General features: G+C 33.9%; 1 protein-coding gene across 6 annotated transcripts in view; it reads right to left on the reverse strand.

Moving 5' to 3' along the window:
- Window positions 1-21,492, reverse strand: part of LOC6037257 (high affinity cAMP-specific and IBMX-insensitive 3',5'-cyclic phosphodiesterase 8) — a 368,336-nt gene that overhangs the window by 273,504 nt on the left and 73,340 nt on the right. For 2 of the 6 annotated variants that reach the window (XM_038265562.1, XM_038265559.1), the window contains exons 3-5: window positions 14,372-14,585; window positions 13,083-13,540; window positions 6,214-6,304 (exon numbers count right to left, since the gene is read on the reverse strand). In XM_038265562.1, the coding sequence (XP_038121490.1) occupies window positions 6,214-6,304; window positions 13,083-13,409 (418 nt within the window). In that variant the 5' untranslated portion in view covers window positions 13,410-13,540; window positions 14,372-14,585. The other 4 variants (XM_038265564.1, XM_038265563.1, XM_038265561.1 and 1 more) reach the window with 3 other exon arrangements.

Raw genomic sequence — 21,492 nt, forward strand, 5'->3', positions numbered from 1 at the left:
AAAATTATTGAAAATTATTGAAATTATTGAAAATTATTTAAAATTATTGAAAATTATTGAAAATTATTGAAAATTATTGAAAATTATTGAAAATTACTGAAAATTATTGAAAATTATTGAAAATAATTGAAAATTATTGAAAATTATTGAATATTATTGAATATTATTTAAATTTATTGAAAATCATTGAAAATTATTGAAAAAGTTTGATTTTTTGAATTCAAACTATTCAAACTAACAAAGCGAAAATAAAAAAAAAGAAATTTAAAATGATAAAAACTGTAATTATTTAAAATCATTGGGAATAATTGAAAGTTATTGATTATTTTTGAAATGCATGAATAATTATAGAAAGTTAATAATTATATTTTTCAAGGGAAAATTATTAAAAATAATTGAAAATAATCGGAAATTATTCAAAAATATTAAAAATTATTAAAAATTATTGAATTTCTTCAAATATTATTTCAATATTTGAAAATTATTGAAATTATAAAAAAATATTGAAAATTATTGAAATTCAATGAAAACTTGTGAAAATTTGCGAAAATCATTGAAAATAATTGAAAATAATTGAAAATTATTGGAAATTGTTGAAAATTATTGAAAATTATTGTTTTTTTATGTTATAAAAATTATGAAAATTGTGATTTTTTTGAAAATTATTGAAAATCATTGAAAATTATTGAAATTTTTCGAAAATTATTGTAAATTATTCAAATTTATTGAAAATTATTGAAATTATTGGAAATTATTAAAAATAATTGAATATTATTGAATATTTTTGAATTTTATTGAAAATCAATGAAATTTATTTTAAATTATTGAAAGTCAATGAAAATTATTAAAAATGTCACTGCACGATCAATGAAGAAGGGTGGAATTTGCGAATGGCAATTTGTTACCAACTGTTTGCGCGCCACTTCATCCTTTCAAACGACTCAGCTAACCAACCCCCCTGCCTGGCGTGAGTTGACATAAATTTTGTTTTGGTTACGTCTCATTAGCGCTAGCGTCACTTTTAATTAGTGGCACTTTGTTAGGTTCTGTTGCCTTTCGCGAAGCGTCTTTGATACGAAATTGTCTTAAAAAATCAAAATAATTTTCAAAATATAACAAAAAATATTAAATTAACTAAAATTAAATTAACTCTGCACATTTTTTTTTCTTGAAACCAGGACCAAAAGGTTCCACTAGGTACATTTTGCTGCTCAAAGATGCCGCGCTCCGACGACATTCCTATGCGTATTTTGGCGTTTCACGTCGAAAGCGTCGTGACGTCGCATCGGTTGGGGTCTGGTGGTGTTGGCGCAATTTGTTACGAGACTGACAAATTAATTGTTTGACGTATCAGGCGTGAAACCATTTATGGCTGATTAAAGTCGGCTTGAAGGTTATTTTTTTTTTGCGTTCTTTTTTTAAAATAGTTGGTACATAATGTTAAAAAATGATTCGCTTTTCTAGTTTTAAAATAAAGTTTAAGATATATTTTTAGCTAGTTCAGTATTAACAAAAAAAATATTGTCAAATCAAAATCAAATTATTCCTTCTACAGGATTGCCTTGCGTTCTCGACTGCGAGATTCCTATTTGAAAGTATGTGTCCGACGAAAAGATTTTATCCAAATTTAATGAAGATCTTAGTTCCGAGAATTGGTAGTTATTGCACCTTCTAACCGGGACCCGTGGTTTAGGGTTAAGCGTGGTTGTCTTTCACCCAGTCGGCCTGGGTTCGATCCCAGAAGATTTGTCTGATCACGCCTTCCGTCGGAAGGGGAAGTAAATGTTGGCCCCGGACTAGCCTAAAAAGGTTAGGTCGTTAGCTCAATCCAGGTGCAGGAGTCGTCTCCCTGGGTCCTGCCTCGGTGGAGTCGCTGGTAGGCAGTTGGACTAAAAAACCATAGGTCGTCAGTTTGAATCCCGGGGTGGATGGAAGCTAAGGTGTAAAAAGAGGTTTGCAATTGCCTCAGCAATCAAGCCTTCTAACACCTAATTTCGAGTAGGAATCTCGCAATCGAGAACGCCAAGGCAATGGTGTAGAGCGAATAATTTGATTTTGATTTTTGCATAAGCTCAAATTTGGAATTTAGTCTAGTAGTCTAGCCCATCTTTGATTTCAGGCCCGGATTTGGATCACTCTAATGTATTATACAGTATGTAAAAAAAGTATTTACACCCCTTGGGCACTATGCACATTTTGTGATGAAACATGTAAAAAAAAAAAGTTTGACAGGAACCTAGTACTACGTTTTGTTCAGAAACTCATGCCAAACATTTTGCTGCAAAAAGCTCATGAAAAGATGATTTCTATAAAAAGTTATATAACAAATACTTTTACGAAAATAAAAAAGGTGCAAAAAAAGTTTGTACACCTTTCGAAAAATTTACATAAATAATGTTATTTGTTGACAAATCACCATAAATCTAGTCTCCCAACTCCAAATAGGCATCCTTGACTGATTAAAAAAATAATTTGGATTGAATATAAAGTTTACTAACTACTTAGTATAAAAGTTTACATAACTCTGGAAATTCTATATAAAACTTATCTAAACTTAATTTTGCAAACTTTTAATTCAAATAATTATCAATATATTACCATAGAATTGCTAAATAAACATTTTGGAGTGGGTATAACACCGTTTTGGGGGTATTTGTATCGATAGAATAGATTTTTTGTTGGAATTTCGTACCAACCCGGAATTACGTCGTAGAAAAATCCGCCGGCATCCGAACCGGTCCACGATTCACACGTCAACCTTTGTGGCATCAGAAAGGGCATAAAATTTCCGATCTTTTGATACCCATATATCCAGGTTTTCTATAAAACCCACGTTTTTAAATACCTAAGCAAAAACGTTAATATGGGTTCGTTTGAGCAACCTGCCAAAAATGTATGGAATTTCGTAATTTTTGTTCTCGTGGATCAAACTTACTTTTTGCCCAGGTATTTAAAAACGTAGGGTTTAAAGAAAACCTAGATGTATGGGTATCAAAAGATCGGAAATTTTATGCCCTTTCCGATTCCACATAGGTTGACGTGTGATTCTAGGGGGGAATGAGGGTTCAATAGAAATTCAATGCCATGTTTTTTCCCAAAAAAAAGTTATTAAAGTTTCAATTTCTTAGAATTTTGACATTTCTTTAAACAATAAAATGATTTTTTTAAATATTTCTGAGGTATTTGTATTTTTTTGGACTCAAGCAGATTTCTTTGTGACAGATTTGTTGGTTTCTGTGAGATTTTTGTACACTTTTTAACAAGAATGTTTTATTAAATAATTGGCAGTTGACAAAAAGTTTTTCAAATATTATTTATGTTTGAATTCTTCACATTTTTTAGAGTCATCTGGCTTTTGCCTCAGATAATTATTAATTTTATTTAATATTTGTACATATTTTAAAATTTTATTTTTTTTTATTGTAATTAAAACGAAAAGAAGCTCAGAATAGTGGCTTTTTATTTTTTTAAATTAAAATAAAACATTTTCAAATACCTTCTATAGTTTTTTTTGTTATGAAATCTGTAATCTTTTTGCAAACCTAAAAAAATAATTATGTTTATGCATTGATACCAGTAAATTGAAAATAAGGGGGGGGAGAGGGGGAAATGAAGTTCTTGCAAATCAGTCAAGTTGGGAATGGATCGCAAAAGGTTGAGAAATACTGATGTAGAACAACGCAAAGCGCTAGGAATGGCAAAGGTTTTGAAAATTTGCCAAAAAAGTAAACTTCATAAAACATCCTGTATCTAAAACATGTATAATATTTGCATGAAAACGTTGTTTTAAAATTCTAGTTCAGTCGTTTGGCAATCATCAGTTTTCAACATATGTAAGATTTTATGAAAACAACAATTTCAGCAAAAAACTACTTTTTGCGTTACTGTACATCCCAAATTCTCAAAAATTCAAAAGATTTTTTAACCAACCAAAACGTGCTAATAATGATTGCAGACTCAGGGGAATGTAATTTAAATTGATTTCAGATGATTGTATGAATTTCCAATCTGGAATCGATTTTAAGCGGTTACATACATGTAGAAAATCGCAAAATTTCATTTCAAATAATTCAAATAAAAACATCTTTTACTTTCGGAATCATCAAAATTCGAAAATAATCAATCGAAAATTATAACAAAACTAACTTAATCCACCTATGTGGTTGATGCCTTCCTCACTTTTTACCAACAATGGGTAATATGAGTGGATTGGACACATATTTCAGCTATTTATTAGATCCAGAAAAATAAGTACACAGATATAACTTAAGTGATCATATCTTGAGACAGGGTTGCCAGATCTTCAATGTTGTGGATTCGTTGGAAAGGTCTCTTAATTACCTAACCAACGATGGGTCGAGTGATGGGCCCGGACATCGTTTGGATACATGACGACCAACTTTTTCAAAACGTTTTTTTTCGTTAAATCGCGATAACTCGTGATGTTTATAAGCAAACCCCATATGTCTATAAATCAAAATTTTTGTAATTGTCTGCTCTATAGCTTTGAAGAACATTGTTACACTCTAAAAAACAACCTTGCAAAGTTAGAAATTCACGAAATTTTAAAATGAAAATTTTAGTTCTAAATGAAAAAATGACCCTTCTGGGTCAATGTAGATTTGAAAAGAACTTTAAATTTCCGATAAAATTACATGTTCCAAAAATTTTTACAGTCGAGTAACGGAAAATAGGCAAATTTTTAAACCTTTTTTAGTGTTTTTTTCGATGAAAAATACGTTTTTTCGGAATTCTGAGTACGCCATCAAATCGGGCGTCTAATTTTGCATAAAAGTCCCTTTGACACCAAATTTCTATCTCATCACCGTTTCAGGCTGCAAATTATTGAAAAACACATCTTTTTTCGCATGTTCAAAAATGGAACGGGTCGTACCGCCCCTCCGTCACGAGATATCGAAAAACGGACCTCGGATTCGCTATCAGTGACAAAAGTTACCCCTTAGGACAAAGTTTCACGCAAATCGAAGAGGGGTCGGGGCAACTTTTTCCGATTTCGTGTGAGTTGGTAGAGAATTACCCCATTAGGGTGGCCTACGTCGTGTTAGGGTGGTCCAGAAAATGGCCATCTTCGTCTATTTATGCAGTATGAAACTGGTCATTGGAAGGTTATCAAACTAAATGGTTTAGTTTGATCTGTTCCATTCTCAGTCCTAGCAAAAATGGCCTAAATTTTCGTCAACTGATTGAAAGATAATTAACGGAAATCTTACATGTTGTAAGTAATACTTTCTTGATGACAAAATGACAAAATAAAAGGTTTGACAAACAGTTTTCACCCACTTTCAACTTCAAGCAACACATTTCATCACCATTGGTGCATATTTAGTTACGGTCCTAAAACGTATGTTCCCTATCAAAATACAAATTTTACAGCCCATGCCAACTCTCGCCCGTTTAGCGGATAAATTTGGCCCTAACCCAAGCAATTTCCCTCAAAAATACTGTCAAACCCGAGCGTCATAAAGCCGCATTCCACCGCTTATGATGAAGAGATTTCACGACAACTGGTGCATAACAGTATACGCGAGCAGATTGAGCTATTAATAAGTTTAATTTCAGGTGATTTATTTCCCAAGATTTGCCTCCTCGGCGGTGATGCCAGTTGAGCTTGAGGAGGGCTGCCCGCGTATAGGGTTAGAGGAAAATAATATCACATTACGAAAATCGATTTTCCTTGCGTGAGCTATCGCTGTTCGATGGTTTTCCGGAGCGACGAGCACGTTTCCTTTTGTAAATTAATAAACGACGATATCGTACAAGTGCTTTTCCTATCAAGAGGTGTATTATACACATTTTATCGACGCTGTCGTCGCACAACATTGTTGGGGTTGGGGTAATTTGCTAGTGGTTGGACTTGTTTGAGATTTTAAGATAGTTTGATTTTTTTAATAACAACTACCAATTAAAAAAGTATTTTGAACAAATTGTTTGATAACCGAAAATCAACTCAAAAAACCACCCCCATCAGAAGTGCGAAATGTTTTGTCACCAGCCAACCTCACACACATCCCCCGCCGATCGTGACGAGAGAGTTACATAACTGTAGGCGTATTCGAGAGTAGTGGGTGGAAGTGTTTGATAGCAACATGATGTCTCGAAACCATCAGCGCTACTCGGCGCAATTTGAATGTAATAACACCCCCTCTTTACAAACTAGTTATAATTTTCAGTTTCAGTTTCGAGTTTACTTACTTCCAATAGTTGGTCGACGCAGCACGCTGGAAACGACGGAAACCGGCCCGAGACCGGTAATTGACACGATTGAGTCCTTTTTGATGCAATCCTGGAAAATGTAGCAGAAACGGAAAATTTGAATCAGCTTTGCAATTTAGAACAATTGGTGATCTATTGGTAACAGCTACGGTGCTTGGGATTCAATTGTGAAACTTAAAATGACTACTGAGCTACAGCTACTTGCTACCTTGGTAATTGACTTACAAATGTACTCCACTCATACAACTTATCCGAAGGGGCTAAACTTGCTCCACAGCAACCTTGCCCGTATCATTTCTCATTATCGCAATGCCAGTGCATCTATATTAATCAGAGCGAGCAGCATCATTCTGCTGAACAATTCCATTCCAACTGACTCTATCCGAGCCTTCACGGAGCAGAGAGTTATTATGCTTACAAAGTGGAATCCATTAAGAGCAAGCATAACTTGCATAATAGTTCTTGCCGTGTTGTTTCTGTAAAGTTCTTGGCTCTCGACTGGCACTTTTGCACTTCGGTGCAATTAGAAGGGTTCTATGGGTTAATGGGACTCTTCTGTTTTGCAAAGTAACCGTACTAAAACTCATTATGTTTTGATATCATTGTTTATTGAAATTTAACAAATGATGGTGTTACTGTATTATATTTGTCTAATAAAAACTTTTGAAGACAGTTTCATCAAGATCATAACTATCTTTGAAAAATTATCTTGAAGGCTCGATCATTGTATAAATGTTTGATTGTAACCCGGTAGTCCGGCTACCAACTTCAACCAAATTGTGGAACAATGCACATAATGGTGAGACAAAAAAAAAACTTTTTGTTATTGGTTACTTTGCGTCAATTGTTAAATCATACCTAAATACTGGTATTTTATGAAATATTTATGGAAAATTAGACTAACTGGTTTATCATGTTTGATATTCATTAAATTAACATCATCATTCATCACGTCATCCAAATCAACAATATTCAACAGAGTAAACCTAACTAACATAAAAAACAAAGGCAATTCAATTTTAAACAATGAAAATCGGACCATTAGTTTCCGAGATTTCATCAGTTGAAAATTACAGACGTATTAGGGGGGCGTTTTTTAATTACGACATGAAAAATTAAAATTTGCGGACCCCCTCCCTCCAATCTGCTTTCGGCCGCTAACCCGTTCAAACTGCGTCATGTAAAAGAAAAAAAAACCTTTATGTAACACTGCAACAAATTAAATTTCATCGATCCGATTTTTTGTGAGACTGTATCTCAGAAACTAATTGACCCAGTTTTAAAGATTAGGTCATTTTGACAACTTAAAAAAAATATTTTTAAGGTGTTTTTCTTTTAAGAAGTATTTTCAAAATAAAAACGTTACTTAATCCATCCTAAGGGGGTTGGTGCCTTCCTCTCATTCATTTACTTTTGATTGAGCTCTCAGATGACAGGAATCATTTAAAAGGTATTTTGTTTACGTATCCAACGATGAGATCCGGACATAAATATAAATTGCACTTAAGTGCTTATAACTTTTGATTGGGTTGTTAAATCTTCCAGGTTTTGGGCTCGTTTGAAAATCTTTTTAAAAATGTATAACATGACTAGGGCTAGTGATTTTTCGCGATTTCGCGATAATCTATGAAATTCGTACCTGGCCGTGAAATTTGAGAAATACCGTGAATACCGCGAAATTTCACATATTCAATTGATAAATCGTTAATTTAAGTTTATTTTTTATTTTAGCATTTTACAAGATTTCCAACAAGCATTTTACAGCAGTTTAAAAATAAAAATAGTTTTTCATATAAGATCTACAACAATTTTTTGAAAATACTGTTCATTGTAATGTTAAAAAAAAATCCAAATATTTCTTTATTCCACCAATTTTTTAATTTTTTTAATTTTTAATTTATTTATTTTAATTCATCAACGATATTAAACAACGAAGAACAAATTGCATTTTAATATATTAAATATAAATGAAGTGTTTTAATCAAATTGATTAGTAAAATAAAACATTTATTTGTTAACCATAATGAAATTTATTATAATTTTTCCTGAATTTATCAATGAACTGCTTTTAACGAAATTTTGCTTGAACATTTTTTTCTATTGTTGAAATTAAGGAAAGCAAAAAAACCCTTTCTTGCACTTATTTTAATGATTCTAGTTTTGATGAATTAAAGGTTCAGGGCATGCTTCGTTTTGGAGGTATTTGAGCAAATTATTTTAGAAAATCTCAATTAAATCAAAACTGCTGAATCATAAATTCTTGATTTTTTTTATTATGTCCTATAAACAAATGTTGACGTTGAGTGTATCCCTTTCACACTTTATAATTTTGCTAAAGAATACATTTTTACGTTCATTCTGAGCAGTTTTTAGAGTACCGTGAAATTGCCGTGAATTTTCAGTGTTTTAAATTTGGCATGCTGCGTAATTTCGTTCTTTTGCCGTGAAAAATCACTAGCCCGAAACATGACGGGTTTCTTTTTAAAAACATCCCATTTTACAATCATTCGGACTTTAGTAGCTTTTTTTTACAAAACTTTTCAAGTCATTAAATAAACATCACAATAAGTACCCTTAAACTGACCATTAAACTTAAAAAAATGAAAAAGTGAGGGAATTTAGGTTTTCACCACTTCACTTTCACCACGGTTAAATATTTTTTTAAGTGCATCTTTAACGAAAAGTTCTAATTGAGTAATTCTCTACGAAGCTGTTCTTTTTTCTTTAATTTTAATTTTTGTATTTTTTATCCGCCTGAAACTTTTTTGGTGCATTCGGTATGCCTAAAGAAGCCATTTTGCATCACTAGTGTTTCCATATAATTTTACATGAAAATTGAAAAGTCTGTATCTTTTGAAGGAATTTTTTGATCGATTTGGTTTCTTAGGCAAAGTTATAAGTAAGGACTACACTCAAAAAATATGTTGCACGATAAAACATTTTTGGTGATTTTTTTATTTCACTTTTTGTCACTTAAACTTGATGTGCTAGAAAACACTATTTTTATTTTTTTTTTAATTTTCTGATATGTTTTAGGGGCCATCAAATGCTCACTTTTCAGAAATTTTCAGAATGTGCAAAACAATTTTGACTGAGTTATGATTTTTTGGATCAATGTAGATTTGAAAATAAAAATATAAACTTAAAAAAAATACAACGGCCTATTTTAGAACACAACATTAAAAATAAAAAAAAAGTTCTTTTAATTAGGAAACAATAGAAAAAATAAATTACAAAATTTAAAATGCATAATTAACCATTACACTGCCGCGCGAAGAAAATCCGCCCCCTTTTGTAATTTAGAATCGCCTTGCGTTTTTCTTGGCTTGCAGTGTTCCAAATATTTTCATTGAGAAATGTTCTTTACTGAATATTGGATGCTATTTTGATGACACTTAGAAACCCTTTTTTGTGGCTTGTTCTGTTAGATAGCAATCAATGGTCCAATCTTCAAAAGCATGTTGTTAAGGAATTTTCAAAAACCTTTCTACATTTCTTTATAAAATGTTTTAAAATATGGCCAAGCTTGCATAAGTAAAAAAAAACATCACTTCTTATACAAACAAGCAATAAAATGTAAATGGGCCAAAGCTGAATTGTAAACATACACTGAAAACTGAAACTTTATTCAGTAATTTGAAAAACCCAATAACTACATAAGAAAAAGAGGCAATATTCCTAGAATTAGGAACTTTGGTACTTTTTTTATTTCAGTGAACAGTTTGTCCTGCTTGCGTCAGTGAACGTTTGCACTAGGAACGAGAAGAACAGACTCTTTGTTTACACTTCGGCTTTGGCCCATTTACGTTGTTTTTCTTGAAATGATCACTTTTGGGTGGATGTTTCCTAAGATACAGATTTTGAATATTTATCCAAAAATTGTATGGAAACTTGCCTATGATCAGATGATGAAAATTGGTTACTTGTAGCACACTATCTGTGTATGAAAAGGTTTGGGCAAACAAAAAAAAATCCAATATTCATCATTTAATGAAGTCTCAAAAAAAAAAACATAGATCCAAAATTACGAAAAAAACAAAATTCAAATTGGTCATAACGTAAGGCTGGGTTGCCAAATTGTTTTATTTTACACTCGTTTAGAAGCTTTTTCCTTCTCTAACGATTAGTGCAACATAGTTTTCAAACAGATAAGTTAGATCTGACAATGATCCGGGTCCTATTGAAAATTGATTATTGGCATTTTTTTTTTTTTTTTTTTGAAATAGCACCAACTCGCAAACCTTTCTAAGGTTAATGATTTCCTAGCTTTGTGTTGACAAAGTGGATAAAGTAAATCGATGTAGACTAGCATTTAAAACAACAAAAAAATCAGGGCTGTGGAGTCGGAGTCGGAGTCGGAGCCGGAGTCGGTGGAGTCGGGTCTTTTTGGGGACCTGGAGTCGGAGTCGGAGTCGGAGTCGTCAAAACTCGAACAGCTGGAGTCGGAGTCGGAGCCGGAGTCGGCTAAATTTTATGAGCTGGAGTCGGAGTCGGAGTCGGAGCCGAAGATTTCTGACAACCCGGAGTCGGAGTCGGAGCCGGAGTTATCTTTAATTCTAGAAAAAATATGTTTTTTTTTGTTCAGTATTTCCTATATAACAGCATAATTTACAAAACAACTTATATTTATAATTGATTTATCAGATGCCATTATGTATTTGAAGCTTTTTATTGTGATTGAAAAGCTCTAATTGGGTTATTACACTATAATCACTAAATGATAACCTCTTACCCAAGTATGTAGTATCATAATTAAAAAAAAAATAAAAAAAATATTGGTTTTGTAGTCAGACTACATTTATGTGCCCTTTCAATTCAAATTTGACCAAATTTCATCCAGTTATTTCTGAAAAAAGTACACACAAAGATATCTTTTACCCCGATAGCGAATGTCTTAGAGGTTTTAAGTTAAATCATTTTTTAGGAAAAAATTACGAGGTACATAAAAAGATTACAAATAGTAATCACTGTTTTTGCAGATCGAAAAAGAGTCACTGACAGTTTAACTTTTGTAACAAATAATCAACGATAATAACAATCTCTTACTTGAAACTCAACATGCGCATTTTGTTTATAACTGAGTACAAGAAATCAAAGTGTTGCATTTAAAATAATTGAAACTAACAAAAAATGTCGAAAGAAGTTGCAAAAAATTCGAAATAATCATTGATTATTCATGTTGATGTTGATTTTAGGTAAACTATTTTGATATCATTGCAAATTATCGTTGAACAAATCTCAAGAATTCAGTACAAAAATGAACTATTAAAAAAATGTATAGAACAAAATATAGGATTTAAATTTATTTTTCAAATATTATGAATAAAAAATCAGAATCAAATTGTTATCAACTGGTAAGAATTTTCTCATACTGTATGTCTCATGCCAATATGACGAAAAGTGATAATCATTGCAAACCAATTTACCTTAAAAAATGAAATATTTGTGACCTAGAAAATATTTTTCTGGTGGATATTTGTTTTTTATTATATTTTAAGTTTTTCATATATTTTGATGGAGGCGAAAGATAATCCATAAAGCTTCGTTTTAGGTGAAGATTCACGAAGTATCGTGCACCTCCTTTTTAAACTATAAACGAAACTATTGGCACTACGCCCCCCGGGGCATGGCCTTCCTCCGATAGAAGCTCAGTGGATAAGGCGGGAATCGAACCCGCGTCTCATAGCATCATCGGGATCGGCAGCCGAAGCCGCTACCCCTGCGCCACGAGACCCAACCTTTTTAAACTATATAAAATTTTAAAATTAAAATAAATTAAAAATTTCCACGTTAACATATTTTCCATGTCACAGACATTTGAAAAGGACATCTCAAGCGTCCTTTCCACGAAGAAATTGTTTAGATACATTGATTTGCAATAAAAATCTCCTTCAGCCATGGCGTTATGTTTATGTACGTCTTAAAAAAAAAAAAACAAAAAAAATGTTTCGTTTAAAATTGTCATTTAAAAAACAAGGTGCCTGTCACTGTGCTTCTTACAAATGTCAGCCTGAAAGTGAGCAAATTGAATTTTAATGTTCAATAGATCATTAAGGCCAGGTGTCTTTTAGTTATTCATTCAAAAATAACAATTTAATATTTAAATTTATTAGCTTTGAAAAAAATATTTTCAAATTTGAGGTTAAGCAAATAAATCAAAATTTACTTACAAAACTGTTCTTCTCAAATTGCCTCTAAAACTGAAGATATTTTTGATTTCTGTTTCCATAACGTATAAAACTTGTAACCTAGGAACTTTTTTTCCGTTTATTTGCTTTACTTTACTTAACTTATTTTTCTTGAGAAAAACATGACGCTTAGAGAGTTTTTAAATGATTCTTTTTATCAATGTTTTAAAAATAATTTACCAATAATAGTTAACTAACTTTTGAAACATTTAAAATATGTGGAGTCGGAGTCGGAGTCGGAGCCAACCATTTGTTCAAAGCCGGAGCCGGAGTCGGAGTCGGAGTCAGCCAATCTGAGAAAGCCGGAGTCGGAGTTGGAATCGGAGTCGTTTGAAATTTTACCCGACTCCGCAGCCCTGAAAAAAATCAATACCATTGAAATTGATATCCACATCAGCAAAAAAGCTGATATTTTCCAAATTTTTTGAACATCTACGGGTATTTTGTGTTCCAAAAATACTACACCATCAAAATCCAAAAAATTACCTTCTCTCTTCCACCAGTGGCACCACCGGTGGCCTTAGAGGGCACTCCACCCAGATGGGACGACGGTCCCAGCATCTTCTTCGGCGAAGCCAGTGTTGCTAGTTTATTGTTATTATTGGCACCGTTGCTTTCACCACCACCACCACAAACACTCTTGCTCCCCTCGATACCTACATTACCGGTGGTCGCCGCCGAGGTCGTCGTCGTCGTTGTGACCGCCGCCGTTGAGGCCGGAACACCACCGTAGATGCCGCCGGAATCCTTGCGGTTCTGCTGCTGACCGTTGCTGGTGCTGCCACCACTGCTGTTGGACAGTATGCTCGGGGTGCACCCCATAACGGTACACGTGGAACAACGCCCCCCAGGACACCCCCGGAGAGCGGCGGCCAACCCACAGTCCCCGGGACCACCGTCTTCTTCGTGCTGCTGGTGATGGTGATCCTTCAGGACGTCTCCGATGCCGCAGAGACCACCGCCGCAGCACAAACCATTCAGCCACATTCAGCCAACCAGTGGCCTCGGAAGCCTCAGGCCATCACTGCCGTGTGTGTGGTTTTCCTCAATCTTGCAAACACTTTAAATTTGAGCTCACTTTCAGGGCTTCGATTTCACTCGGTAACTTTAACCTTGCTCTGGAAAACAAGACGGAAACGGAAACGGTGGATCACTTTTGTGGCAGAAAATCAATTATCACCAGCCTTCCCCCACTGACTGGATCGCCCGATCCACTGAATTCGGAACAACTTCCCCTCATTAATCATGTCTTGGAACGTTGATAACAGGGTAGGGCTGGGACGCGGTGGGTTTGATGGAAGTAAATTAAAAAAAAATGAATAAATTTGTTATGTGTTATAAATCTGCCCAAATGATTAAGATAAGAAAAAAAATAAACAAATTTCTAACAATATTATTTCTGTCATTAACAAAATTAAGCCAATTCAAGTAGGTTGTAAAGTTTTAAATTGCAAACCCACCGCTACTCCCTAGCATCTCGATTTGTTACCGGTCTTGTTCCAATTCACGATTCACGATTGCTACATCTTTTGAAGATTGTTTTCTTCCTTGAATTCGTTGTTTTTGGCAAGCAAGCCACTCTACCGCCACCTTCTCCAAAAATCACTCTCATTAATCACTCATGCTCCTTTAACTTTTATCAGGATTTTCTAAATTTGTTTTCCTTCGCCCAGTGAGCATTCCACCCCCCTCGTTGGAGGTACAATTTCAATTAAAATAATAGCACATCACACAACTTTTGCTCCATAAATTAATTATCCTCTTCTCTGTTTTCACATTTTTATTTCGAAAAAAAACCTCACGAGCAACAATCTTCTCCTGTTTTTCTTCCTCGAATGACTTAACATGCCTTTTCCCCCCTCAAATTAACATCACACTGTGTACGCTTTTCCACGAAATTTTCCCACAATGAGCAGCAAACAACTTTTTTTCCCAGCAACTTTATTTACCTTCAAATTTCACCGACAAATTTTACGAACCACACTCGACTCACACGATTTAAGATGAGCTGTTGAATTTTCCTCCTCTGTTTTCTCACTTTTCTTCTCCGACGAGGTTGCCGGAGGATTGATGGGATTTTCCCGTGGCAGAGCTTTCACTTAAGGGACTCTGGTCGGGAATGTCGGTGAAGGTGGCGCCCCTGACGGTGATGATGATGATGTTCTGGAAGGAGGTGTGGAAAAAGGAGAAAATTTGAGAGTTGGAACAAAGAGAGGCACCTTTTCAACGTAAATACGCTGGAATATTGGATGAAAAGAAGGTGTTCTGTCGAGGAGGTGAGCCACATGTTTTCATGAGCGACGGTGGAATGAAACCAGGAAACATCAGGTGAAAACTCATCATGAGGTGATGATTAAAGTGACGTATTCCTGATCATTTTCATACTTAAATGGAAAGAAAACTCAAACACATTTTAAATAATTCAAACAGTGCGAATCATTCAGAGCTTGGTGTAACGATTTTTTATAAACAATTAAGTTTTTCTACAACAATACTGCCCCTGATCGCATAAATGTCCCATATGCATTTTCATCGTTTTTAAGTTATTGATTGCAGTTAACACGTAACCTTATGTGTGGGACAAATTTCAAATGAGTTTTTCTCAGCTTGCTGTTTTTGCATATGAGACATTTATGTGAACATGGGCAGAATAGAAACTATGGATATAATTAGTATTATTCCCCTGAAGTATGACGTATAAAATTATTTCCAACAAAGATTTTTTTTCATTGTCAGGATTTGGTTTGTAAATACATACAGTATGGCCCATAAAAAAATGCGACATGTGCATTTTTTCACAGAAAAAATGGTGCCATTCTTAAATTTATTTAACAATCTGATTTTTTATGTATTATGGTGTAAGTCTAGTATGTTTTGAAGATATCGTCATGATTATTTTTTGCTGTTCACCAAAACTGTGTACAGGCGGTCTACAACTATGAATGTGTTTTTGGAACAATATTTACCCTAATTAAATAATTTATATTTCAAAAACGAAACAGTTTAAAATATCCAACAATGTACCGAAAGCAGCATTAGAAGTCCTTCTTAATTACGCCCAATCAAGAAAGTTTTTTAATTTTGTTAAAATTGGTAATTTGTGTGAAAAATGCCATTTTGGTTATTATTTTGTGTGATTCTGTCAAAATAAATCAATAACATAAAACCGTTGTAGATGGCTCAAAAGCGTGCCCAGCGGCTCTATATTGTTAAAAGTCACATCAGAGCATCTGTTAGTATCAATTACCATCATTAATAGCATTTGTTTTTTTCGTTAAAACAGTGCAGGCTTCAAAAAATACCAAAAATTGATGCATTTTCAGAATCGGGATATTTTTGAAAAGTTCACTATTTTACTATAACTGGTAAATAGAATGCGTAAAATTCGGTGGAACTAACTCTAACAATTCTCAAAAACAGTAACCTTGAAGGCTGTATACTTTTTAGTCCATAAAAATACCATTATAGGGTATCCAGATCGACCAACATGAAAAAAGTATGTTTTTCTTTATATGGCCTGGACGTAGAGCAAATTGGAAAATTATAAATTTCAATGAGCTGTAACTTATTTTATGCTAAGGGAATGGTTTTAAAGGCATTGATTGTTTGTTTTGAACCTATTTAACATGTACATATGCTACATACATCATAAACAGTAAAAAAAAATTTATGGGCCATACTGTATGTTTTTGGTAAAGAACCCTTCAACTGAACCTTTTGATGTGTGCCTTTAAATTTAATTACCACGAACGGTTAAACTTTGGATAATCTAAATTAAAGATCGAAAAAGTAATTTTTTGTATAAATAATAGCCAAGCTTGATTTGTTTATCCAAACAAAATGGGAATAATAAAAATATAAAATTCAATAGTTTGAAAAAAAAATCTGATCGATTTGATGTCTTCGGCAAAGTTGAAGGTATTGAGTTGAACTATATAACAAAAAAGTATCACTCCAAAGAAAACAAGATAGACCTTTCAAACAAGCCACAAACATTGAAGTTCGGGTATAATAAGTCCTTAAGAGCTTCCGTGGCCGTGAGGTTACGGGTTTCGCCTTGTAAGCGGAAGGTGATGGGTTCGATTCCTGTCTGGCTCGGCAAAGTCAGATCCCTTCAAAGAGTAATTGTACTCACTGGGAATACTGACCGGTAGGGGATGGGTTTCGACTAACGGCGTGCTGGGTTTCCAATCCAGAGGTCGTGAGTTCGATTCTCGTACCGGGATGATGATGAAGTTTAAGAGATATCTTTTAATTATCTTAGCTTTTTCTATCTTTTTTTCTTTGGAGTAATACTCTTTTGTTACTTTCAGGAAGACGGATCACAGAGATTTTGATGAAAATGATGTCCGGATCAACCATAGACCATAGACTCTAAAGATATGGTAACCCTATCTCATACTAAAAGCACTCAAGCCATTTTAATATGGTTATCCACTAGATCTCAGAAAATTATTATATTGGGGCTAAGATTTATCACCATCATAGCAAAGCTCAGAAAGGTTGATTGTGAATACAAGCGTGAGAAAGGTACCAACTAGCATAAAGTTTTTTTTTCGAATATAAAAAAAAAAAATTTTTAAATTATTTTAAAGTGGACAATTTAAATTACATTCCATAACATTCCAACGCCCAAGGCTCCAAAAAAGTTGGAACGGTAACTTCAACTCAATGGTTCTCGGGCATAACTCAACCAATCAAGAAGATTCTTTTTTCCAGTGATTTGTTAGAATGTCTCGATGATCCTAGAACTTTGCTCAAATCTGTAAATAAAGCAATCAAAAACATCGTTCCAACTTTTTTTTGCGTGTAAAAAAAAATCGCCGGAAATTCCGCTAAGGCTATCGTTTTAAAAAAAGGTGAAACGATGTTTTCGGCCGCAGAAATAACAGATTTGTTCTAATCAAGTTCTGCAAAATGTTAGGATCATCTAGACATTCTTACAAATCACTGGAAACAAGAATCGTCCCGATTGGTGTAGTAATGTCCGAGAACCAGCGAGTTGAAGGTACTGTTCAACCTTTTTTGGGAGGCTTGGGCGTCCGTTTAAGTTGGACAGGCGTTGGGCGTTGCAGTGTTAAAGAACGATACAACATTTCAAAAAAGTTAACCGTGATTAAAATGTATCAAATTTACAATTATAATTAATGTAATGTAAAACGAAAATTTTACAAATCAAAACAATCGCCCTGTGTTTTAAATTGACTTTAACTTACAAACGGTCTTTTAAACTAGTTATGTTTATAAAATTATCGATTCAAATGCATTTTAAACTGAAATCAAAGCACGAATCAAAAGTTTTAACATTTTACATGAAATTTGTTCAACCGAAGATTTTCATAAATTTGGACATTTCTTTAATTATGTTTCAAATCACATAACTAGGAATAATGGACATAACTAGAACGGCAAAAAATCGGAATTCCGCGGTACACTAATGACATCATTATAATCCGAAAAGTGTCTGAAAAGCATTAGTTCAAGATACAAAATAATACCCCCCAACACATTTTTTTAAACAATTAAATAGATATAGACTAACCGTCACTTGAATTTATGCTTCATCTATTTTTTTTTTTTGAGATTTCAGAAAATTACATAAAATACATTTCAAAATGCTTTGCAAATTTGATTTCAACATTTAAAACCTGTTGACTTTTCCTTACATAAAATGCAACTAGTTCATTGTAATTTGAATCAACTTTACAAAGATATTTATAAATAAAAAAGTTTAGTTTTCTTTTTTGCAGTGTTAAATAATATAATTTTACAATTTATTCGGAATTGTGTGGAAAAAAGAAATGTTTTCTGGAAATGTAATACCAAATATGAGCATGAGCATGAGCATGGTTGACTGCCAATGAGCTGCTACTCCGTTATTGACAGATCAGCTGAAGTTAAACAATGAATCAAAAATGATCAGTGGGAGCCAACCATCCGTTCACTGTTTAACCCCTGAAGACCCCGACTTTATTAGTCAATACCGGCGCCCTCCCAAGAAGCCTGCAGTTCAACAAAAGGGAGGAATGTTAGTCCGATAGTTGAAGTTGCAGACTCATCAAGCACATAGTTTTTCGCTATATACTTGTTGATACCGCTTGAGACCGTTGAATCCACAGCATCTCCTTCAAGCATCACGTGATTATTATTTTTTGGGTTAGTAGGATAAGGTATTGGCTTTTCGATGCCTCCCGAGCTACGATGCTATGGGGAGGACTTTCATTACAAACCCGTCGGCGAGCCTTCCGAGCAACGATGCTATGGGAAGGTCTTTCTATTTAGCACACCAAAACACTCGCGCACAGGTATTTAAATACTGAATAGATGTAATTTTTCATCACGATTACCCAGACGACATTTATGATTTAGGAAGGACTTTTTTACAGTCATTTACAGTAATACTTAAACTTATTTTAATGCAACAATTCACACGACGTCGTGCCTCCCGATCAACGATGATGTAGGAAGGACTTGAGCAAGCCAATAAAGATGAAACACGAAATAAAATTCTTTTCTTTTCACACACAATGCCACATAATTGACCGCGCGTCACCACCCAACAAATTGAACTGATTTTCTTCTGCTTGTGGGCAAGCCAACCAGGATGAAACACGAAATAAAATTCTCTTCTTTTCACACACAATGCCACATAATTGACCGCGCGTCACCACCCAACTAATTGAACTGATTTTCTTCTGCTTGTGGGCAAGCCAACCAGGATGAAACACGAAATAAAATTCTTTTCTTTTCACACACACAATGCCACATAATTGACCGCGCGTCACCACCCAACTAATTGAACTGATTTTCTTCTGCTTGTGGGCAAGCCAACCAGGATGAAACACGAAATAAAATTCTCTTCTTTTCACACACAATGCCACATAATTGACCGCGCGTCACCACCCAACTAATTGAACTGATTTTCTTCTGCTTGTGGGCAAGCCAACCAGGATGAAACACGAAATAAAATTCTTTTCTTTTCACACACAATGCCACATAATTGACCGCGCGTCACCACCCAACAAATTGAACTGATTTTCTTCTGCTTGTGGGCAAGCCAACCAGGATGAAACACGAAATAAAATTCTTTTCTTTTCACACACACAATGCCACATAATTGACCGCGCGTCACCACCCAACAAATTGAACTGATTTTCTTCTGCTTGTGGGCAAGCCAACCAGGATGAAACACGAAATAAAATTCTCTTCTTTTCACACACAATACCACATAATTGACCGCGCGTCACCTCCCAACAAATTGAACTGATTTCCTTCTGCTTGTGGGCAAGCCAACCAGGATGAAACACGAAATAAAATTCTTTTCTTTTCACACACACAATGCCACATAATTGACCGCGCGTCACCACCCAACTAATTGAACTGATTTTCTTCTGCTTGTGGGCAAGCCAACCAGGATGAAACACGAAATAAAATTCTCTTCTTTTCACACACAATGCCACATAATTGACCGCGCGTCACCACCCAACTAATTGAACTCACTGGAAATGTAATACCAAATATTAATCAAAAGTATTTATTTTATAAGAAACTGCATCCAAAATAATTGTTGAAAATTTTGTGCAGTATTTGAGTGGAAAATTTAAGTTTAAACGCATTGAGAAGTGATTTACAATCTAATATTTTAAATTTCGCGGCAAGAAAATCACGGATTAGCTTCACCCTTCACATAATATTTATTAATAACCAAGTTATTTTACATTCTCCTGGTATCCAACGAATCCGAAAATGCAGTCCGTTATCCAATTCAAAATTACGTTCATTGAAAAAATCATGCAAATTTGAGAAGATTAAAATAATGCTCTTCATCAACATTTTCTTAATTATAGTTATCAAACTTTTTAAACTTTTCAAAATTTTATTAAAAGTTCTTTTTGATTTGCTTTGAGTTATTTTAAAACAAGCGTAATCACAAAATGATTTATACATTGACACTTAAGTACTGCCGATTAAAATTTACAAAAAATTGATGAATCAAGTATCACGTCTTTTTTTAAGATCTGTGGTCCACAATTCAAAATTGGTTAAAAAGCCAAAAAGTGCCATATTTTATTTAAAATGCTCAAATGAACGGCATACAATATTTTTTCAATAGCTAAACCCTCTACAACCTGACCCCGCCAAAAATACATTTTTCAACCAATTTGCGATTTTTTAAAAGCATTGGAAAGAAGAACTCTTAAAATTTTAGAAAATTCAAGGGTACCAGTTTAACTTGTTTTATGGGACTTTGTCAATGTTTTTAAAAATGTCTTTTTTTCAGGGGTCAACTCTGGCTGTTTTTTTTAATCAACAGTTCCTATATTTCCAGTGAAAAGAAGTATGCAGTAGTTTTTGTTGTATCTCAGACTATGTCTCTACGCATTTTTTACAAATAAAATGATGATGGTGCCATTTTATAGCAGAAAATGTGAAAAACAAGCAAAAAATTGAAAAGTTGCTCAAAATGACCTCCTGAACACTGGAAAAAAAATCAAAAAAAAATTGTGCAATAGAGGGTTTAATTGATTGTACGCATTTTATTGATTAATGTAATTTTACAGAAATATTTTTTTTTTTGCTTTTTGTTTTTTATTTGAATTTGAAATTTGTGGAGAAGGAGACTGCAAATTTTTTAATAAAATTATCATCGGCCTTAGTTTGTGAAGTAATACAGCAATTCCATTTGAAAAGAGCCTAAACCAAAAAAAAAGTTCTCCGATCGGGCTCAAAATTTTTCTGGGGGTTCCTTGGCCAAAATAATTAGACCCGTATTTTTTTGTTTGGCCATTAGGGTGGCCTACATCGTGCTAGGGTGGTTCAAAATGGCAATTTTCGTCATTTTCGCAAAACCACTTTTTTCTAAAATCATATCTGCCATTTTTCCTGTCTTAGACGCAAAGAAAGGTGATGAGTTTGGCTATTTGGGAAAATAGTAAAGTTCCAAAATCTAGCTTAACTATTGAAATGGTCGTTTTGTGTTGGACCAAAGAGCCTATGTCTGAAAATATTTTTATCGGCTCGGAAAATTTCACATAACATATCAAAATTGGCGATGTCGAACCGTACGTTT

Source organism: Culex quinquefasciatus, chromosome 3 (genome assembly GCF_015732765.1).
Source record: "Culex quinquefasciatus strain JHB chromosome 3, VPISU_Cqui_1.0_pri_paternal, whole genome shotgun sequence".
Lineage (NCBI taxonomy): Eukaryota > Metazoa > Arthropoda > Insecta > Diptera > Culicidae > Culex > Culex quinquefasciatus.